Source organism: Halteromyces radiatus (assembly GCF_025201355.1).
Source record: "Halteromyces radiatus strain CBS 162.75 chromosome Unknown BX664scaffold_6, whole genome shotgun sequence".
NCBI classification, from domain to species: Eukaryota; Fungi; Mucoromycota; class Mucoromycetes; order Mucorales; family Cunninghamellaceae; genus Halteromyces; species Halteromyces radiatus.
In genome coordinates this window covers 1,076,619-1,093,006 of record NW_026251692.1, presented here as the reverse complement: position 1 = coordinate 1,093,006, position 16,388 = coordinate 1,076,619, and the positions used below count along the sequence as shown (strand labels likewise).

At 33.6% G+C, this 16,388-nt stretch overlaps 5 protein-coding genes across 5 annotated transcripts; 3 read left to right on the top strand and 2 right to left on the bottom strand.

Annotated features, from left to right (window-relative positions):
- Positions 1 to 306: 306 nt before the first annotated feature.
- BX664DRAFT_266411 (kinase-like domain-containing protein) lies at positions 307 to 1,974 on the bottom strand (the record flags this gene model as incomplete). Its single annotated transcript, XM_051540908.1, has 6 exons — positions 307 to 563; positions 633 to 749; positions 817 to 933; positions 1,021 to 1,099; positions 1,191 to 1,266; positions 1,343 to 1,974. The coding sequence occupies 6 exons, from the start codon at positions 1,972 to 1,974 to the stop codon at positions 307 to 309; spliced, it is 1,278 nt and encodes a 425-aa protein (XP_051398270.1).
- Positions 1,975 to 6,261: 4,287 nt separating this feature from the next.
- Positions 6,262 to 8,128, top strand: BX664DRAFT_283694 (ATP-dependent RNA helicase FAL1). The gene is made up of 7 exons (XM_051541606.1): positions 6,262 to 6,366; positions 6,525 to 6,627; positions 6,710 to 7,374; positions 7,451 to 7,566; positions 7,649 to 7,717; positions 7,799 to 7,965; positions 8,032 to 8,128. Exons 1-7 carry the CDS (start codon positions 6,313 to 6,315, stop codon positions 8,046 to 8,048), a joined length of 1,191 nt encoding a protein of 396 aa, XP_051398269.1. The 5' UTR covers positions 6,262 to 6,312; the 3' UTR covers positions 8,049 to 8,128.
- Positions 8,129 to 8,550: 422 nt separating this feature from the next.
- On the top strand, positions 8,551 to 10,415 carry BX664DRAFT_337935 (GTP-binding protein yptV1). The gene is made up of 11 exons (XM_051546332.1): positions 8,551 to 8,639; positions 8,722 to 8,743; positions 8,842 to 8,852; positions 8,947 to 9,008; positions 9,072 to 9,138; positions 9,248 to 9,280; positions 9,338 to 9,371; positions 9,456 to 9,471; positions 9,572 to 9,609; positions 9,706 to 9,944; positions 10,048 to 10,415. The coding sequence occupies exons 1-11, from the start codon at positions 8,613 to 8,615 to the stop codon at positions 10,120 to 10,122; spliced, it is 624 nt and encodes a 207-aa protein (XP_051398268.1). The 5' UTR covers positions 8,551 to 8,612; the 3' UTR covers positions 10,123 to 10,415.
- Positions 10,416 to 13,739: 3,324 nt separating this feature from the next.
- On the top strand, positions 13,740 to 14,214 carry BX664DRAFT_337932 (uncharacterized protein). Its single transcript, XM_051546331.1, has 2 exons — positions 13,740 to 13,890; positions 13,975 to 14,214. The coding sequence occupies exons 1-2, from the start codon at positions 13,782 to 13,784 to the stop codon at positions 14,136 to 14,138; spliced, it is 273 nt and encodes a 90-aa protein (XP_051398267.1). The 5' UTR covers positions 13,740 to 13,781; the 3' UTR covers positions 14,139 to 14,214.
- Positions 14,215 to 14,325: 111 nt separating this feature from the next.
- Positions 14,326 to 16,254, bottom strand: BX664DRAFT_337930 (uncharacterized protein). The gene is made up of 6 exons (XM_051546330.1): positions 16,051 to 16,254; positions 15,697 to 15,974; positions 15,382 to 15,604; positions 15,033 to 15,306; positions 14,905 to 14,966; positions 14,326 to 14,824 (listed from the first exon to the last, which is right to left on the bottom strand). The coding sequence occupies exons 1-6, from the start codon at positions 16,196 to 16,198 to the stop codon at positions 14,394 to 14,396; spliced, it is 1,416 nt and encodes a 471-aa protein (XP_051398266.1). The 5' UTR covers positions 16,199 to 16,254; the 3' UTR covers positions 14,326 to 14,393.
- Positions 16,255 to 16,388: the final 134 nt, after the last annotated feature.

Below are 16,388 nucleotides of genomic sequence, written 5' to 3'. Positions count from 1 at the left end.
GGTTGAAGGAAATAGATGATAAAATATGAAGAGGGGGGGAATAGCAAATAAAAATAGTAAATAAATAAGTAAAAAAGGGATCTATGCATGAAATAAAAAGTGATGGTTATCCTACAGAATGTTTTCTAAATGATTGATAGTATGAAGTAGCGGTCATTTTGGGAGTTTTTGGAGGTTGATGATGTTGATGATGGTTCTTTGCTTTGAATTCGTCTAGCTTATGGTAATTGTTGTTACTAAATAAAGGGACATAAAAATGATTCAATTTTTCTCGATTTGATTTATATTTGTCACTTTTTATTTTTCTTACCTTGGGAATCGATATGATGATGATGATGATGCTATATTTGATGATGATATATTGTTTGTACGTTGTTGAATCCATTCATGTTCCATTGCCTCCATAGGTGTCATACGATTAGCAGGATCCCATTGAAGACAACCCAGAATAAAATCTAAAAAGAGTTCATCATTGCTTCCAATTGCTTGTGCCAACGATTTGGTTCCAGGTCGACGTCGTTTTCCTTTAGAGTTAACAACCATACGAGCATTACCTTGTGTATCTTTGCATAATATCAAAAAATAAAAAAAATAAATAAACAAAATCTAGATATGTATTTCTGGTTTATTACCAAAGAAGAGTTTCCTTCTAGAGCTTTGTTCAATAAGGTAACGTTCCGGCAATCCCATGACTTCCATAATACATCCAAGTTGTTCTTGTTCGCTTTCACCAGGGAAAATCGGAATACCTAATTTCAAGATGAAAATCAGGATCATTTCATATTTTTTTTTCCTTTTGTCCTTTTCTGTTATTACCAGTATGTAATTCGGCCAAAATACAGCCAACACTCCACATATCAATAGCCATATTGTAAGATATACCCAAGATCACTTCAGGAGATCGATAAAATCGACTTTGAATATAAGTATAGACTAAATATCAAAAAAAAAAAATAGACGTTTTGTTAACTGCAGATCTCTCCACATTTGGTTTCCTTTTTTTTTTTTTTTTTTTTTTACCCCGTTCAGTTTCTAGGCAACTACTACCAAAATCAATCACCTTGATAGTATTCTTTCCAGGATGTTTCAACAAAATGTTCTATAAGAATAAGGAATAACATTGTTAAATACCATGGTTCAATGTAATTGTAACTATAACTCATATATTCCCCTTTCTTATTTTAATTTACCTCTGGCTTTAAATCACAATGAACCACCCGATGCTTGTAGAGTAGAATGAGAGATTGTAGAATTTGCTTTGTGAATCTAAGGAATAAAAAAAAAGGAAATGATGATTAAAAAAAAAAGGGAACTTTTTTTTTGACACTATTTGCAAACTTACTTTCTAATCAATCCAACACTAAATCCTTGAAAGTTATTCTTCTTGATAAATTCATATAGATTCATGCTCATGCATTCAAAAGCAATACAGAGATGATGTCTAAAATAAAAGTAATCCGTCATTCGAATGTTATGATGTTTGTCTTCCGGATCCCAGTCCACCAGATTTTGTAAGATCTTAATTTCTGTCAATGCTTGCGCATGGAATCGCTTCTTGTTCCTGATCAATTTGATAGCCACAGTTGCACCAGTTCTATGATCATAGCACTTGACCACTTGTCCAAATGACCCTTGTCCTAGTAATTCCATTATCTCATATCGATAAATCAGATGATCTTGTCTTATAATCTTATAATCGCCATTCTCGTCATCGTAACCATAGTTGGGGACGGCCGGTTGTGGACGTGGTTGATATTGTTGTTGATAATGATGATCCGGTATTGTTACAATAGCTTGGTGTTTCCTGGCATGCGGACCAATAAAATAAATATGAGGGAAATCCAAAATTTCAGATTGTTCATATTGGGTCAGATATTGAGAATAGTATTTCAGTGCTGTCTGTGGACTTTTAGGTGTTCGTATGGATGTTCCGGCTGGTGTTGAAGAGTCACGATCATCACTCGTAATTGCCATCGCCATCAAGGGTGTCGTACTTTTTGGTAGCGGAGGTGTTGTGCTTTTCGTAGCATTGTTGGATATGGTGGATACACTCGAGTTTGTCAGTTGAGTAGATTGTGATGATGCTGGAGTTTTTTGTGATATCATAGAAGAATCCATCATTATAAATTCTGGCTCTTGTATCCGATGTATCTTATCATGAAGACTGAATGTTCGCGGTCGCCCTATTCCCGAAGTAGAAATAAAATATTAATATCAATGACGTATGAAATCATATGTGTCCTTTCTTTTTTTTTTTTTTTTTTTTTTTTTTGTATATAATCACTTACTTTTTTTATCAGTTCCATCATTTGATCCATTTGTAATTCTATTTCGAGTTGAATGTAATGAAGTGGTGCGACCCAAAGAGCTTGTTCCAGAATTGGTAGTTGTCGTTGACATTCCACTATTCCCATGATTGCTGCTACTAGCGTTGCTTGAGAGTCGCGTTTTTGATGAAAATGGTGGGGGAGTCAATCCATTCAGAAATTCACTGTTGGAGGTGCTAATACTAGCAGTAGGGGTAGTAATAGTCGTTGGCAACTTGGGTAAAGGCTCCGTAGGTGTTCTTCCATTTCTTGATAACTTCCTTTGTAAGTGATAAGACGCTGACATGGATGATAATGGTGATCCAGATATACTACTACTAGTGTTGCTACTACTGGTGCTAACTGATCGTGAATGTTTCATCTTGGGTGATATTTTGGGTGAAACCTTGGGAGAGGTTGAGCTGGCCGTTCCTGATACTTTCAAAGATCTTCTTCTTTCTGGTGCTACTGGTGGTGTCAGTGTCGTTCTATACAATGCATTTCCTGTAGATTTGGTGTTCTGTCTTGATCGATGAGATAGAGATGATTCATCCTCACTGCTAGTGTATCCAACTGTATATCCTGTTGTTGTTGATCCCGCTCTAGTTGCCAAAACTGATGAGGGTTTTGGTATGGGAATACGAGTAGGCGTTGTACTTGTTGATTCTTTTGATGATCGTTTACTAGAAATTTCTGGTAGAGTAACATGGAGTGGTTCCAACTTCATTGGTGGTAAAGGCATAGATGGGATAGGTGGTGGGGTGGCCAAACTTCCAGGTAATGTCTATATAAATAAATAAATCAAATGAATTAAATTATTCGCATCCTTTTTTTTTTTTTTTTTTTTTGAAATAATCTAACTTACTCGTCCTCTTTTTCGATTGACTACTTTCTTTCCATCCTCTGTCTTTTGTGTTGCAGTTGATAATTTTGGTGAAGTATTGTACATATTCTTCCTGCTGCTAGTTCTAATAGATCGTGATACTGGAGACGTTGGTTTGCCAGAGGTAGGATATCCGCCAGCATTTCCCGATTTGATTGTATGACTTGATATAGATCCATTTAATTGTTGTTGTTGTTGTTGATGATAATGTTGACGTGATTTCGATTTTCTTATCTGATGAGTTCGCATATCCATATCACCCATTTCGTCACAACTTTTCCCACTTCCTTCTGCATCAGCTAATGATCCATGACTTGATTCACGTTGGAGTGTTTTCTGTGTGATTTCTTCTAGAGATCCAAAAGTGCCCCTACTAGATTTGCTTTTTTGATGAGATAACTTTGTAGATAAAATATCATCCCCACTTCCACCCATATATGGAGTGTTACTGCCACTATTGATATTTGTTGGTGTTCTGATAGAATGGTGTTTTGGTACTGGAGGTACAGGTGGAATAAACCCAGAGTTGTATAGATCAGTTGATGATATTGTGGTTGATGATGAACTGGAAACAAGTACGAAACTATCTTCATCACTAGTAGTCCATCCATCGTCCTTATTTGAATGCTTATTGTGAGTACCATTTGGCTTTGGTGGTGGAGAATAGACTGAGCGGCGGCGAGCTGAAGAAGATCTTGTACCTTGGTAATCAGATAATGTATTTCGAGAAGAAACTTGAGATCTACGTCCAGGGATATTGTCGTTTCCATTTGCCACTGATGAAGAGGAAAGTTGATGATTTGCAATAGATAGAGCATTGATCTGATCAGGTGTAGTATCCCGATGAACACGATCCTTTAAGCTAAGTTTCCTTTTGACGTTACTAATCACAGAAGCTGTTTCCTTTGAGGTTGCTGATAAATTATGTTGATGATGATACTGTATAGATTTTTGTCGCCTTGGTTGTGGATCGCTTTTTTGTCGTTGTTGATGATGATGATGATGATGATGATTTGGATACTTATTGTCTTCTCCAATATAATGGCACGGTGATGAGTCCGAAACTGATAGTTCATTCTTGATTTGTTGCACATCAACATTAGGTAAACTAGGAGGTTGTTTATCGACGTCCAAAGAAGGTGGTGGAGGAGGTGATTTCAAAATACGAGATCTTGCGCGTGGCGGGTGTGAATGTTTTGTTGTTTTGTCCATCCATTTTTTGTCTGTAGAAAAACTTGATTGTATACAAGAGTTATCTCTATTGTTGTTTGACGTAGTAACTGAACCTGTTCTTGTCGTATCCCGAAGTGACTTCGCTCTAGGTCGTAAAGCAGTCGCATATACCATGGTCGAAGAGTCACTGTTTATGCCACAAGTAGTTGATCGTTTGTGTCGTTGAGATGAGGTATCTTCTGATGGACTAATAGCATATGGATCTAACCAATCATGATGAGTGGATAAAAATTCAGCGTAAGTAGGCTCAAGGGTATAATCAGAGGAGTGCTGGTGATAATAATTGTCATCTTGCTTAGAAGTTGACTTTGACTGCACAGGAATAGGATTACTTGAAGATGGACGATGACGGTCAGTAATAGAGGCATGCCTTGTTGGTAGCATAGCACAGTCTTGTTGTTGTTGTTGTTTTTACCTTGATCGTAAAAGAAAAGGATGAAAGAAAAAAGAAAAAAAAGACAAGAAAAAAAAAAGCAGGTTTTGTAAAGTGGAACGAGGGGAAAGAAAAAAGGAACTGAAAAAAAAAAATGTCTCGTCCAAGGAATAATTGCGGATATTGAAATAAGTTGGGGGAAGAGAGAAAGAGAGAGAGACTTTTTTCATATCATTCCATTGACCAAGATACAAACGAGGTCTATGCTTGGTACTCCGTGGATGGAACTATTTTCAATGATTGGTTAGAGAAATCATCATGATGCGGGGTGTTCTCGGCGTTCCCATTTCGTCTTATCTTTTTACTCCTTTTTTTTTTTTTTTCTTGGAAAATATTTGTAGTATATTGTCTCCCTTTTTTTTTTTTTTTTTTTTTTGTGTTGAGCATTAGCTTATTAGCTTAATCAATTAAACCTTGATACTTGATGACTTTTTTGACCAATGGGAAAATAAATTCTATATTTCTATGTGAATGCCGACTGACATTAAAAAAAAAAAAAGAATGCACAAGAGAAGCTGCTCCATGAATAACTTTCCAAAGTAAGATTTTCATATTCTATCACCATATAAGGCAATTGGAAGTTTGTTCTCTCCTTCTCATTCATTAGATCTTTCATCTATAAACAGTATATTATGGATTTTTTATTATTATTATTATTATTTTTCTTGGAAAATCTAATCTTCGTAAGATACACAATGATCCAAGCAAAAAGAACAAAAAAAACTAAGTATTTGAAACCCCTCTCTCTTTTTCTCTGCAAAAAAAAAAAAAAAACTCTTTTCTTCTTCTCTCTCTCTCTCTTATGCTTTTTATATATGTATATATTATCAAATGAATACCGATGAAGATAATCTGATAACACAACTATCTCATTTCAGTATTGGAACTATTGACGATTCTTTATCAAAACAACTAAATAAAACACACATTACCAATTCAACTCCAATAACTGATACAAAGAATGAATCCTTGAAACAATGGCCAACTATACCTACAACCCAGAATGAAGAACAAGCACCATCATGGCTAAATACAAAAACAACAATAAATTCTACAGGAACAACCTATTCTAAAAGCAATGACGACGACGATGGTTGGGGTGAAGCTCCACCTTATACTTCCATATTACCCAATACTTATTTTGGTTTCTCTTCTGTTTTTCTCCCAAGTCATTCCTCATTACCTTTATCTACTTCCACTTCTTCCAATGAAAACCAGCTTCTTTCCCTTGACCCTAATCAACCTTTTAGTCGCTACTGTCATCATCCTGTTACCTTTACCTCTTCTCTCAATGATACGAAAACTGACCAATAAAATCTATACTTTTATCGCTGCGGAATATGAAATACTTGTTATAAGCCTCTTGGTAGCTTTCTTTGTCTCTCTTTTTTTTTTTTTTTTTTCTTCTTTCGCTCCTTAACTTTTTTTTTTCTTTTATATATATATCATCTTCCAAAATGTCCTTCGATCACTCAAAAGATGACAAGCTTGCTTTCGAAACCTCTGAAAATGTAAGTCATTCTAATATTATTCATCTAGGTTATTGTAAATATACTAATGGATGATTCTCTTCTTTTTTTTTTTTTTTTTTTTATGTATATTCATCTTTTCAATACGAACCTATACATATATGTACCTATGCTGTGCGACGATACTTATTATCATACAGGTCAAGGTAGTTCCTACATTTGATTCCATTGGCTTGAAAGAAGACTTACTTCGTGGTATCTATGCTTACAATTTCGAAAAACCTTCAGCTATTCAACAACGAGGTAAGATGACAACGGGATGGATTCATTTTTATTTTAATATGACTGACCAATCTAAATTATCATTAACATTATTATATTATAGCAATTGTACCCATTACTCGAGGACGTGACGTGATTGCTCAGGCACAGTCTGGTACTGGTAAAACAGCAACGTTCTCCATCTCAGTTTTACAAACAATCGATACAACAGTACGCGAAACACAAGCTTTGATTTTGTCACCTACACGTGAACTAGCAACACAAATTCAAAGTGTAGTACTGGCATTAGGGGATTATATGAATGTACAATGTCATGCTTGCATTGGTGGAACCAACGTTGGTGAAGATATGCGTCGATTGGAAAATGGTGTACATGTTGTCTCTGGTACCCCTGGTCGTGTTTATGATATGATTCGACGACGAAGCATGCGCACACGTAATATCAAGATGCTTGTTTTGGATGAAGCGGATGAACTACTTAACTTGGGATTCAAAGATCAAATATACGATATCTATAGACATTTGCCTCCATCAACACAAGTGGTCTTGTTATCAGCAACATTACCTCACGATGTACTTCAAATGACTCAAAACTTTATGACCGACCCTATTCGTATCTTGGTGAAACGTGATGAATTGACTTTGGAAGGTATCAAACAATTCTTTGTCGCTGTAGAACAAGAAGAATGGAAATTCGATACTTTATGTGATCTTTATGACACCCTTACTATTACTCAAGCTGTTATCTTTTGCAACACTCGACGAAAGGTAAAATTGAATTTAAAAAAAAAGTGTTTTTTTTTATAATATTCTATAGAAATGGACTAACAAGATTTATGAATAGGTTGATTGGTTGACAGAAAAAATGCGAGAAGCTAACTTTACAGTATCAGCTATGCATGGAGAAATGCCTCAAAAGGAACGGGATGCTATTATGAATGAATTCCGTCAAGGTGCAAGGTAAGTTAGGAAAGATAAAGTTTTCCTTTTTTTTTTAGAAGAAGAAAAAAAAGGAACTTACCATATCATTCTCTTTTGTTAGTCGTGTCTTAATCACTACGGATGTATGGGCTCGTGGTATTGATGTTCAACAAGTATCATTGGTTATCAAGTAAGACAGAAAATCAATATATGTAGTGATTGGATGATTCACTTATTCCTTTTTTTTTTTTTTTTTTTTTTTTGTTGCTAGTTACGATTTGCCAACCAACCGGGAAAATTACATCCATAGAATTGGTCGATCAGGTCGTTTCGGTCGTAAAGGTGTTGCCATCAACTTTGTCAAGAACGATGATTTAAAGATTCTTCGTGATATTGAACAATATTATAGTACTCAAATTGACGAAATGCCCATGAACGGTAAGTGAGAAAGATGAAATATTATATGTTGGTTACTAAATATGATATCTTTTTGTCTTTTATTAGTGACTGATATGATTTGATTTTAGTTTTAGTTTAGTTTTAGTTCAGTTTTATTTATATTTGATTTAATTTATGAATAAAAGAAAAGTTTCTACTATTATATTTTGACATTGTATATAGAATGGATATTTGTTATACAATTTCATGCAACCACGCTTGAAAGATAAAACGTAAATTAAGTTTGTTTTTTTTAAAATGTATAGCTATAACTAGAAACCTTTTTACTTTTACTAGCGAAAGATATATTTCAGTTCTAGTAATTTAATCTTTAATTTATTTTTTTTTTTTTTTTGATTTATGAAAAAAAGAAAAGGCTTTATTTACATTTGTATTATAGATAGAGCTTGGGTTTATATATAATGATAAAAACAATCTGTGATACATTGATGTAGTTAGATTTTACGATTGCAATATGATTCGTGCCTACGCCAATGTCACACTCCCTTCATTCCCCTTCCTCATGATTTCAAGTCCCGTTTGCAGATGTTAAAAAAAAAATCTTACTCATGCCGCTTCCCTCAATTTTTCTCTTTCTTTTTCTTCTTCTCTACTGTTTGTGTGCTTTATCTATAAAAACCAATATCATGTCAAATTACAGCTATATCATTAAAGTAAGTATTCTTTATATTATTATAAGTGACTAGATATATTTATTAATTTAATCTAAACCAAAACTGAAACAAAATAAAATAGTATATCATCGTTGGTGACTCGGGTAAAGAATTGAAAAAAAGAAAAAAACAAAAAACTAGCCATCTTACTATTTGTATGTCTTATGTGTTCTATATCATGAACGATTTTATTTATTTATAGGCGTCGGCAAGGTAAATTTAGTTATTCTAGACTATGGTTTGGATCTGATACTCTTTTCCTCATTATTTCTTTTTTGTTTCGCCTTTTCATCCTTGGGGATGATAGTCTTGTCTATTGTTACAATTCACAGATAAACGTTTTTATGCTGGTCGTGAACTTACTATCGGGTAAAGTTACCTCATAAAAGAACAAATAGTCTTTATTACTTAATTTTTTTATTATTTTTAAAGTGTCGAATTCGGTACAAGATTCATTACGGTGGATGGCAAACAAATCAAGTTACAAATATGGGATACGGTAATATTCATAGAAAAAAAAAAAAAAAGGAATTGGAAGTGGTTCAAAAATAATACGATATGGTTACTATATTCAACTCGTTTTTTTTTTTTTTCCCTTTCTCTGTTAGGCTGGACAAGAAAGCTTTAGAAGTATCACACAGGTAGGTATAGTCATGAAAGGGTATTCTATATTCATCAACATATATTCCTTCTTATAGAGCTATTATCGTGGTGCTGCTGGTGCTCTGTTAGGTATTAGAATATCATTTAGGTTGATTTCCCTTATATCATTTTACTAACCTCGTTCTTTACTTTTTGATTTCCTTTTTGTGCAAGTGTATGACATTTCAAGGTAATAAGAATGATGAAAATAAGGAGAAGATTTATATTTCTCTTTTTTTATTAATATCATTTCTTATTCTCTCTTTCCCTCTTTGTCTCTTTTCTCATAGGCGTGAAAGTTTTGAACATATCTCTACCTGGTTGGCTGGTAAATGAATGAAAGAAGAAAAAATGGATATTTTTTTAGTGGATTATCCTAATCGATATCTTTTTTTTTTTAAAAAAAATATTATTATCTCCTTAGATGTTCAACGACATGCCAATCCTCAAACTACCGTGGTTTTAGTCGGCAATAAATCAGATTTGGAAGAAAGTCAGAGACAAGTTTCAACTGAAGAGGCAGAACGTTTTGCAAAAGAAAATGGTATCTCTCTCTTTTTGGAAACATCGGCTAAATCTTCTAGTAACGTAGAAGAAGTATTTGTCAAGACCGCTGAGGATGTTTATGAAAAAATCAAAGCTGGTGTATTTACAAGCAATGAGGTAAAGTCAAATAGAAAAAATAAAAAAAATAAAAAATAAAAAAAAAAAAAAGGTATTTATCAAGTGACTCAAATTCTATCATTACATACATACTTTTGATTAGACATCCGGTATCCGGTTGGGCCCTGTTCAAAATAGTTCCTTGAGCGAAGAAACTCAAAATGGTACCTGTTGTTAGTCTACTACATACCTATCTATCTCAACAAGGACTTTAGAATAGTTTCTTCATGTCTACACATATTACCCTTACTTTCTATTTTTTTTTGTCTACTTCCCTTTCCATACAATAGGCATCCTTGATTATTTCCCTATTTATTCATCAGATTTCCATGATATCATCCATGATTTATATTTTACCTTTGATACAGGAATAAATGTTCTGACATTTCATTAAATTCTGAAATCAATGATATGTGCATTTATTTGTTTTGTACTCTGTATAGAAGATTGATTTTATTGTCTAATCTGGAAGCTGATTTGTTTGATTTACTACCATAATATTTTTGTACTGATCAGCATTGACAAAGGTTGATGATGATGATGATCGTAAATACGTAGGATACCAATGATTGAAGACTGCTATTGGAGGACACGATAAAGATAATGATAATCAAACATGAATATGATTTTTTTAAAGAAGAATCTAAAAAATAAAGCAAGTATTAACTAAAACTAACTATCAATCAAAGCGTCACCACAATAAAAGCCAGATGAAAGAGAGAGAGAAATCAATGCAAACGGAAAAGAGCCATCAAAACTATTTTTTGGTATTTTATACTACAATATCGACAAGCTGTCTTTTTGATCCACTAACAAAAGAAGTAATCATAGATAAAATATACATCTTTTTTTTTTTTTTTTTTTTTTTGAAAATTTTGGAATTTTACAGCCAAAATTTTCGGACTCCTCAGCCAAACTTTGGCTGTAAAAATAAATCGTCAGGGGGTTGCCAGGCAATTTTTCGAAAGATCGACGAGATGTTTTAGTGATCATTGCACGCTATGTGTCAGGATAAAACGAGATTAGATGATGTTAAACTACTTTTTTTGAGAAGAATCTAATGATGGTAATTTTATTGGATGATGATTATTGTTGGATGAGGGATGATGATATTGACATTTCATTTTTAATTTAGTTTATAAAGGTGAGATATAAATTTTATTAATCCAATTGAAAGAGAGTATCTTTAATTATATTTGATTCAAATTTGGTATAGTGATGATCACTTTGCGTGAGTTACAAAAGGATACAACTGACACTGTTTTGGCTGGGATTCACTCACCATCATCCAACTTTGGGCATCATAACCATGAAGAAGCTTTGTTATCTTTCTTTTTTAATAGACGTATGTTCAAAGAAAAAACAATTGATGTTTTAGGGATTGTTTCTGGACTTAGTTTTTTTTTTTTTTTTTTTTTTTTTTTTTTTTTTTTTTTTTTTTGTATGTAATATAACCATGAACAAGCATGGCAGCGTGAGGTCACTCATTCATCGGGGGAAAAAATGAAAAAAGAAACATAATTTAGGTATCACAAAATCATCCCTTACCGCCGACCAAAAATTCATACCTAAAAGTGAGTGATTTACAAACAAGGTAAACATTTATTCTTCGCTGTAGATGTAGTACAAAAATAAGAAAAAGGAAAAAAAGAGCCGATAGAAAAAAAAAAAGAAATCAATCGAAGACAAAAAAAAAAGGAATATTTTTTGATATAATTTTTATTGATATTTTTTTTTATAGGTAATATAACCTAAACTAATGATTTATGAAGGAAGGAAGGAGGACGAGACCATGCATATGATGATCCTTTTTGCCAACGGTTAGGTAACAGGCTGAGGCGACGTTGATAATAGATCATCCAGTCGAAAGAAACCCAACCCGATACAAAAAAGACCGGTTTCTCCCATCCAAGGAACGTCCCCACGATTTGAAAGAGGAACTTCATCCGATGCCAATTTGTAGTTGTTGCTAGATCTTGTGTACCATTCGACCATAACCTTCCTTCCTTTTTTCTGACCAAGAGAATACACCAGCGGAAATCAGAGGATGTTCCAATCAGGAGTATCATCATGATTTCCTATTCATCATCAAGAGGCCATCCTTTTCATAGGTTCATCCAATGTTCTTGACCGCTTCTTGCCAGTAAGTCATCCCATTCTATCGATGGATGTTTCTTCCTCTACAACCGAATCCATACAAACCAAGGAACGGGAAAAAAAGGCCACATCGGAAGGAAAAAAAAAAAAGGAAAAACAATCCAGGGACCATCCAATAATATACCAAAAGCAAAAGGGATATTCATCCAAATGACGTCAAAAATTCATTTAAACTTATGAACCATCCGAAGTAAGTAGGCGGAGCTCAGCCTGACATCCAGTACCGAAGGTTCCAAAGGAGCACATCAAACTTACAGTTAAGGAAGAAAAGGAGGCTGAGACAAAGAGAATATCATATTGTAGGCAAATATCGAAGTCATACAGTTGCAATAGAACCAATAAAATGATGCCATAATACGAATCAGAAGAAGAATCTTAGCATTCATTCCAGATCCACTTGATGAGGTGTTGTTGATGATGCCTACTAAAGAAGGACGATTGGATCCACATCCTGGGGTTAACTATAATCAGTAAATGGAATAAGATACAAAGCTTTTTTTTTTTTTTTAAAATTTACTTGAAGTAGGTCAATCCAAGCAGATCATTAAAAAGTTATGTCGCGTCGTAAAGTTTTATAGAAACAATCAACACCAAAGTAAATAAATAAGTCAAGGTAAGAAGAAGAGAAGCCACTAAAAAAAAATTAGATAAGAATAACTAAAGAGTTAGTACAAAGTTTACATATCCTTTTTATATATATATATTTTTTTACCCCAAGACATTGTTTAACAACAGAAAGAAAAAAGGAGAAAAAAATAATACGAAATGTCTAAAAATTTAACTTTTCCGAAATTCAACGTAGCGGAGATAGTAAGTAACACCTCTTGAGTTGATTTTCGTCTAGTTTGTCTCATGAACATAATGCGAAACTCAAAAAACATATCCTAACATATTAATTATCATTTTTGAGAATATGAAATCAAAATGATTGTTTCTTTTTTAGAATGAAATATAATGTAAAAGGATCAACGGATCAAACGGGAGAAGTATTATATATATATTTATCTGATTTCTGGTAAAGTTTTTTTTTCATCCAATCACTGATCATTTTCTAATGGGCTTGGCGCTTTTTATTGGAAGATGAATGATTTACAAAAAAAAAGCTAACCTGACGTTCAAGTCACTTTCAAAGGAAAAAAAAAAAAGAGTATGTTTCATTTCATTCATCCAATATCGATCATCTATCATCTTTTACTGATTACTCATTATCCATTCTGTCATCATCATCATCATCCATATATCATCATCAACTGTGTAACTACTATTGTTTTTTTCATAGCGGAGAAGAATAGATACTTTGCGTAATTGAATAATATGGTTTGTAGGTGATAAAAAGTATAAAACAAGGATCACCGCAAATATATTCAAAAACCAATGCAAACAAATCTCTAATCAAACGCAAAAAAAAGAAAGAAAGAAAGAAATGAACGCGCTTCACATGAAAAAAAAAATAGTAATTAATTATTCATCGTCAATGCAACTTTGGGTTGTATTCTCTTCCTGAAAACTGGAGTGGCAGCCCTGGAGTTCCTCGAATGATTTTGATTCCCGCTTTTTTTTTTTTTTTTTTCAAAAAAAAAAAAATGTTCCATCAGATTCTTTTTTTTTTTTTTTTTTTTTTTTTTTTGGTACATGCTACGACAACTCTCGAAAAGATTCTTCTATACCAAAAGTTCCGTCATGTCTAGCCAAGCAAAACCTCTTCTTGCGTTGCCAGCTAATGCTGAGGAAACAGTCCAGCAAGTAGGTATTGATGATACTTACAAACTCAAGGAACTTGGCCCTGTTGGTAAGTTATAAAAGAAACATTTATCTTTTTGGTTAGATCGATCTATACTCATATCTTTTTTTTTTTTACATATGACCATAACAGTTGTGAATGAAGATGGTACTCTTAGTCGCATAAACAATTGGAAGGATATGACCGATATTGAAAAGGCCAATGTGAATAGAATATTACTGAAAAGGAATCGTCAACGTTTGGAACGTCTCAAGGCCGCTGCTGCTGAAGAAAAACAAGATGAACACTCTTCCTAAATTTATTGTCTCATTAATTATAGCCAAATACCATTATCTTAATAAAAACTATAATAAAGAATCATTGTCAAAACCATGTTTATCAAAAACAAAGTTCCTTTTTTTTCAAGTATAGATAGAATCATTTGTCTTTTTAATGTTAGATTTGACATACATAATAAAAACAAGATACCTTCAAAAAAAAAAGGTTCTATCATCATTATATCATCACCACATTTATTTAATAATAACTACAATGACTATTTGTTAAAATGTTCATGGAGCTAGATCTAACTTGTCAAAACGATCTTGATCATAGATTTCTGCTGAGACCACACGACCACCAAAATACCGTCCATGCATATCACCAATGGCAGTCATGGCCGATTGAGGATTGGAGAACTTGATAAAGATTCGAACGGCTTCATCGTCCCTAACTCGACCATCAGGTACTTCATAGATAAGACACTGTTCCACTTGTCCATACTTGGCACATTCATCTGCTGTTTCCTGTTCTAGCAAATCATCCACTTCACCAGGGCCCACCATATTCTTTAAAACAATCACTCGGCTATTATTAAGTTGACGTTGCTGTTGCCTCTGTTGTTGTTGTTGCTGTTGTTGCATAGGTAAGATCACACCACTACCATCTCCACGAGCTTGAACTTGTAAGGCTTCCCGAATCCCATCTTCATCTCTGCCTAATCCTAATGAAAAAAAAAAAAATGAAAACGATGAATCCAAAAAGATTATTTTACTATTATGTGTTTTTTTTTCCTTCATTTACCTTGTCCTTCTTGCCAACCATACTTGTTCATCATTTTCCATGCCGTACTTCCATCCATTGATCTATATAATCATATCAAAGGAGCTGAATTTCCTGTTATCTTAAAACCTAAAAAGTGGATGTTTTACCTTGGATTTTGTTGTTGTTGTTGTTGTTGTTGTTGTTGCTGTTGTTGTTGAGCAAGCATTACTCTTCTGTTGTAGGCATCATCGCCAGATTCATGGACAGTTGGTGTATCGTGAGTATTTGTTGAAATTGATTGAGGTGATGGTGAACGGTGAATATATCTTGGCCCATATTTTGATGTTGGTGATGGAGACCGTGAGTGATGTCTAGATCGACTACGTGTTGGTGATGTTGAGGATGTAGTAGTATACAAATCTGGTGGTGGAGCATATCCACCTAAGAAATGATTGATTCATATTAATAAAATAAAAATAAATAAAAAATAAAATGAATCGAAAATATGTTCTTTACGTGTAGGTCGTCTAGGACTTGGTGAACGAGATCGGGAGGATTCATCTGAGGAATAACTTGAACGTCTTGATCTTCGTTGTCTTTCTTCTTGCTGTCTGATAATTTCTTGTTCTTCTTTGTATTGTTCATAGTCAGTTGGTCGCATTGGATCATAATCTTCAAAAAGATCAATTGGTGGAGGACCTTGATTCTGTTGGTTTGATTTACCTTGTTTGCCCTTTTTCTAAAATATGGTACGATGACAAAGTAGTCATGTTGAATATATATATAAAGTTTGATACTTCCTTTCTTTTTTTTTTTTTTTTGTTTGTTTACCTTGTTTTGGCGAAAACCATTAACATCGTCAGCTGTGGATACATACGATTTAGTATGTAATGGAAGAATGGTAGAAGATTTTGTATTGTTGGAAGTAGTTGGTTTTGAGGTTGATGAATTTGAAGGTATATTAGATGTTGAGGAAGGCGTTTCTTTGCTGACGGTGGTAGTGGATACAATCGTGGCACCAGACGGAATAACCGGTTTGAAGAGTTTTGGTTTGGCTTGAATAGTTGGTTTTCGCATCACTGGTCTAAATTGTTGTATATTGGACCAACCTACATGAAATAATAATAATTCAGTTGAGTTATTATTTTAAAAATTCAATGTAATATATATCATTTTCAATTTTACCGGTTGGAGCAGATTTTGTTGTTGCTGTTGTTGACGATGACGCTGTATTGCTGCCATTCTGTGAAGTCGTTTGTTGTGTTGCATTTGAATTTGACTCTTCATCAGTCTTCGATTTGGGAGCAGGAAGATCATCATATAGAGAAAACATAATGGGAGTTTAATATAAAAAAAAGAAAGTAAGAAGAAAAAAGAAAAGAGAAAAATATCTGAATGCCCGAAAGAAAAAAAAAAAAATTCAAGCCCTGAAATTATTTTGATTGGCGAGATGGTAAAAATGGTCGCCTTCAGACTAGCACATTAGTTGCCATTTTATTGGAGATTGATAAACCTTGTATAAT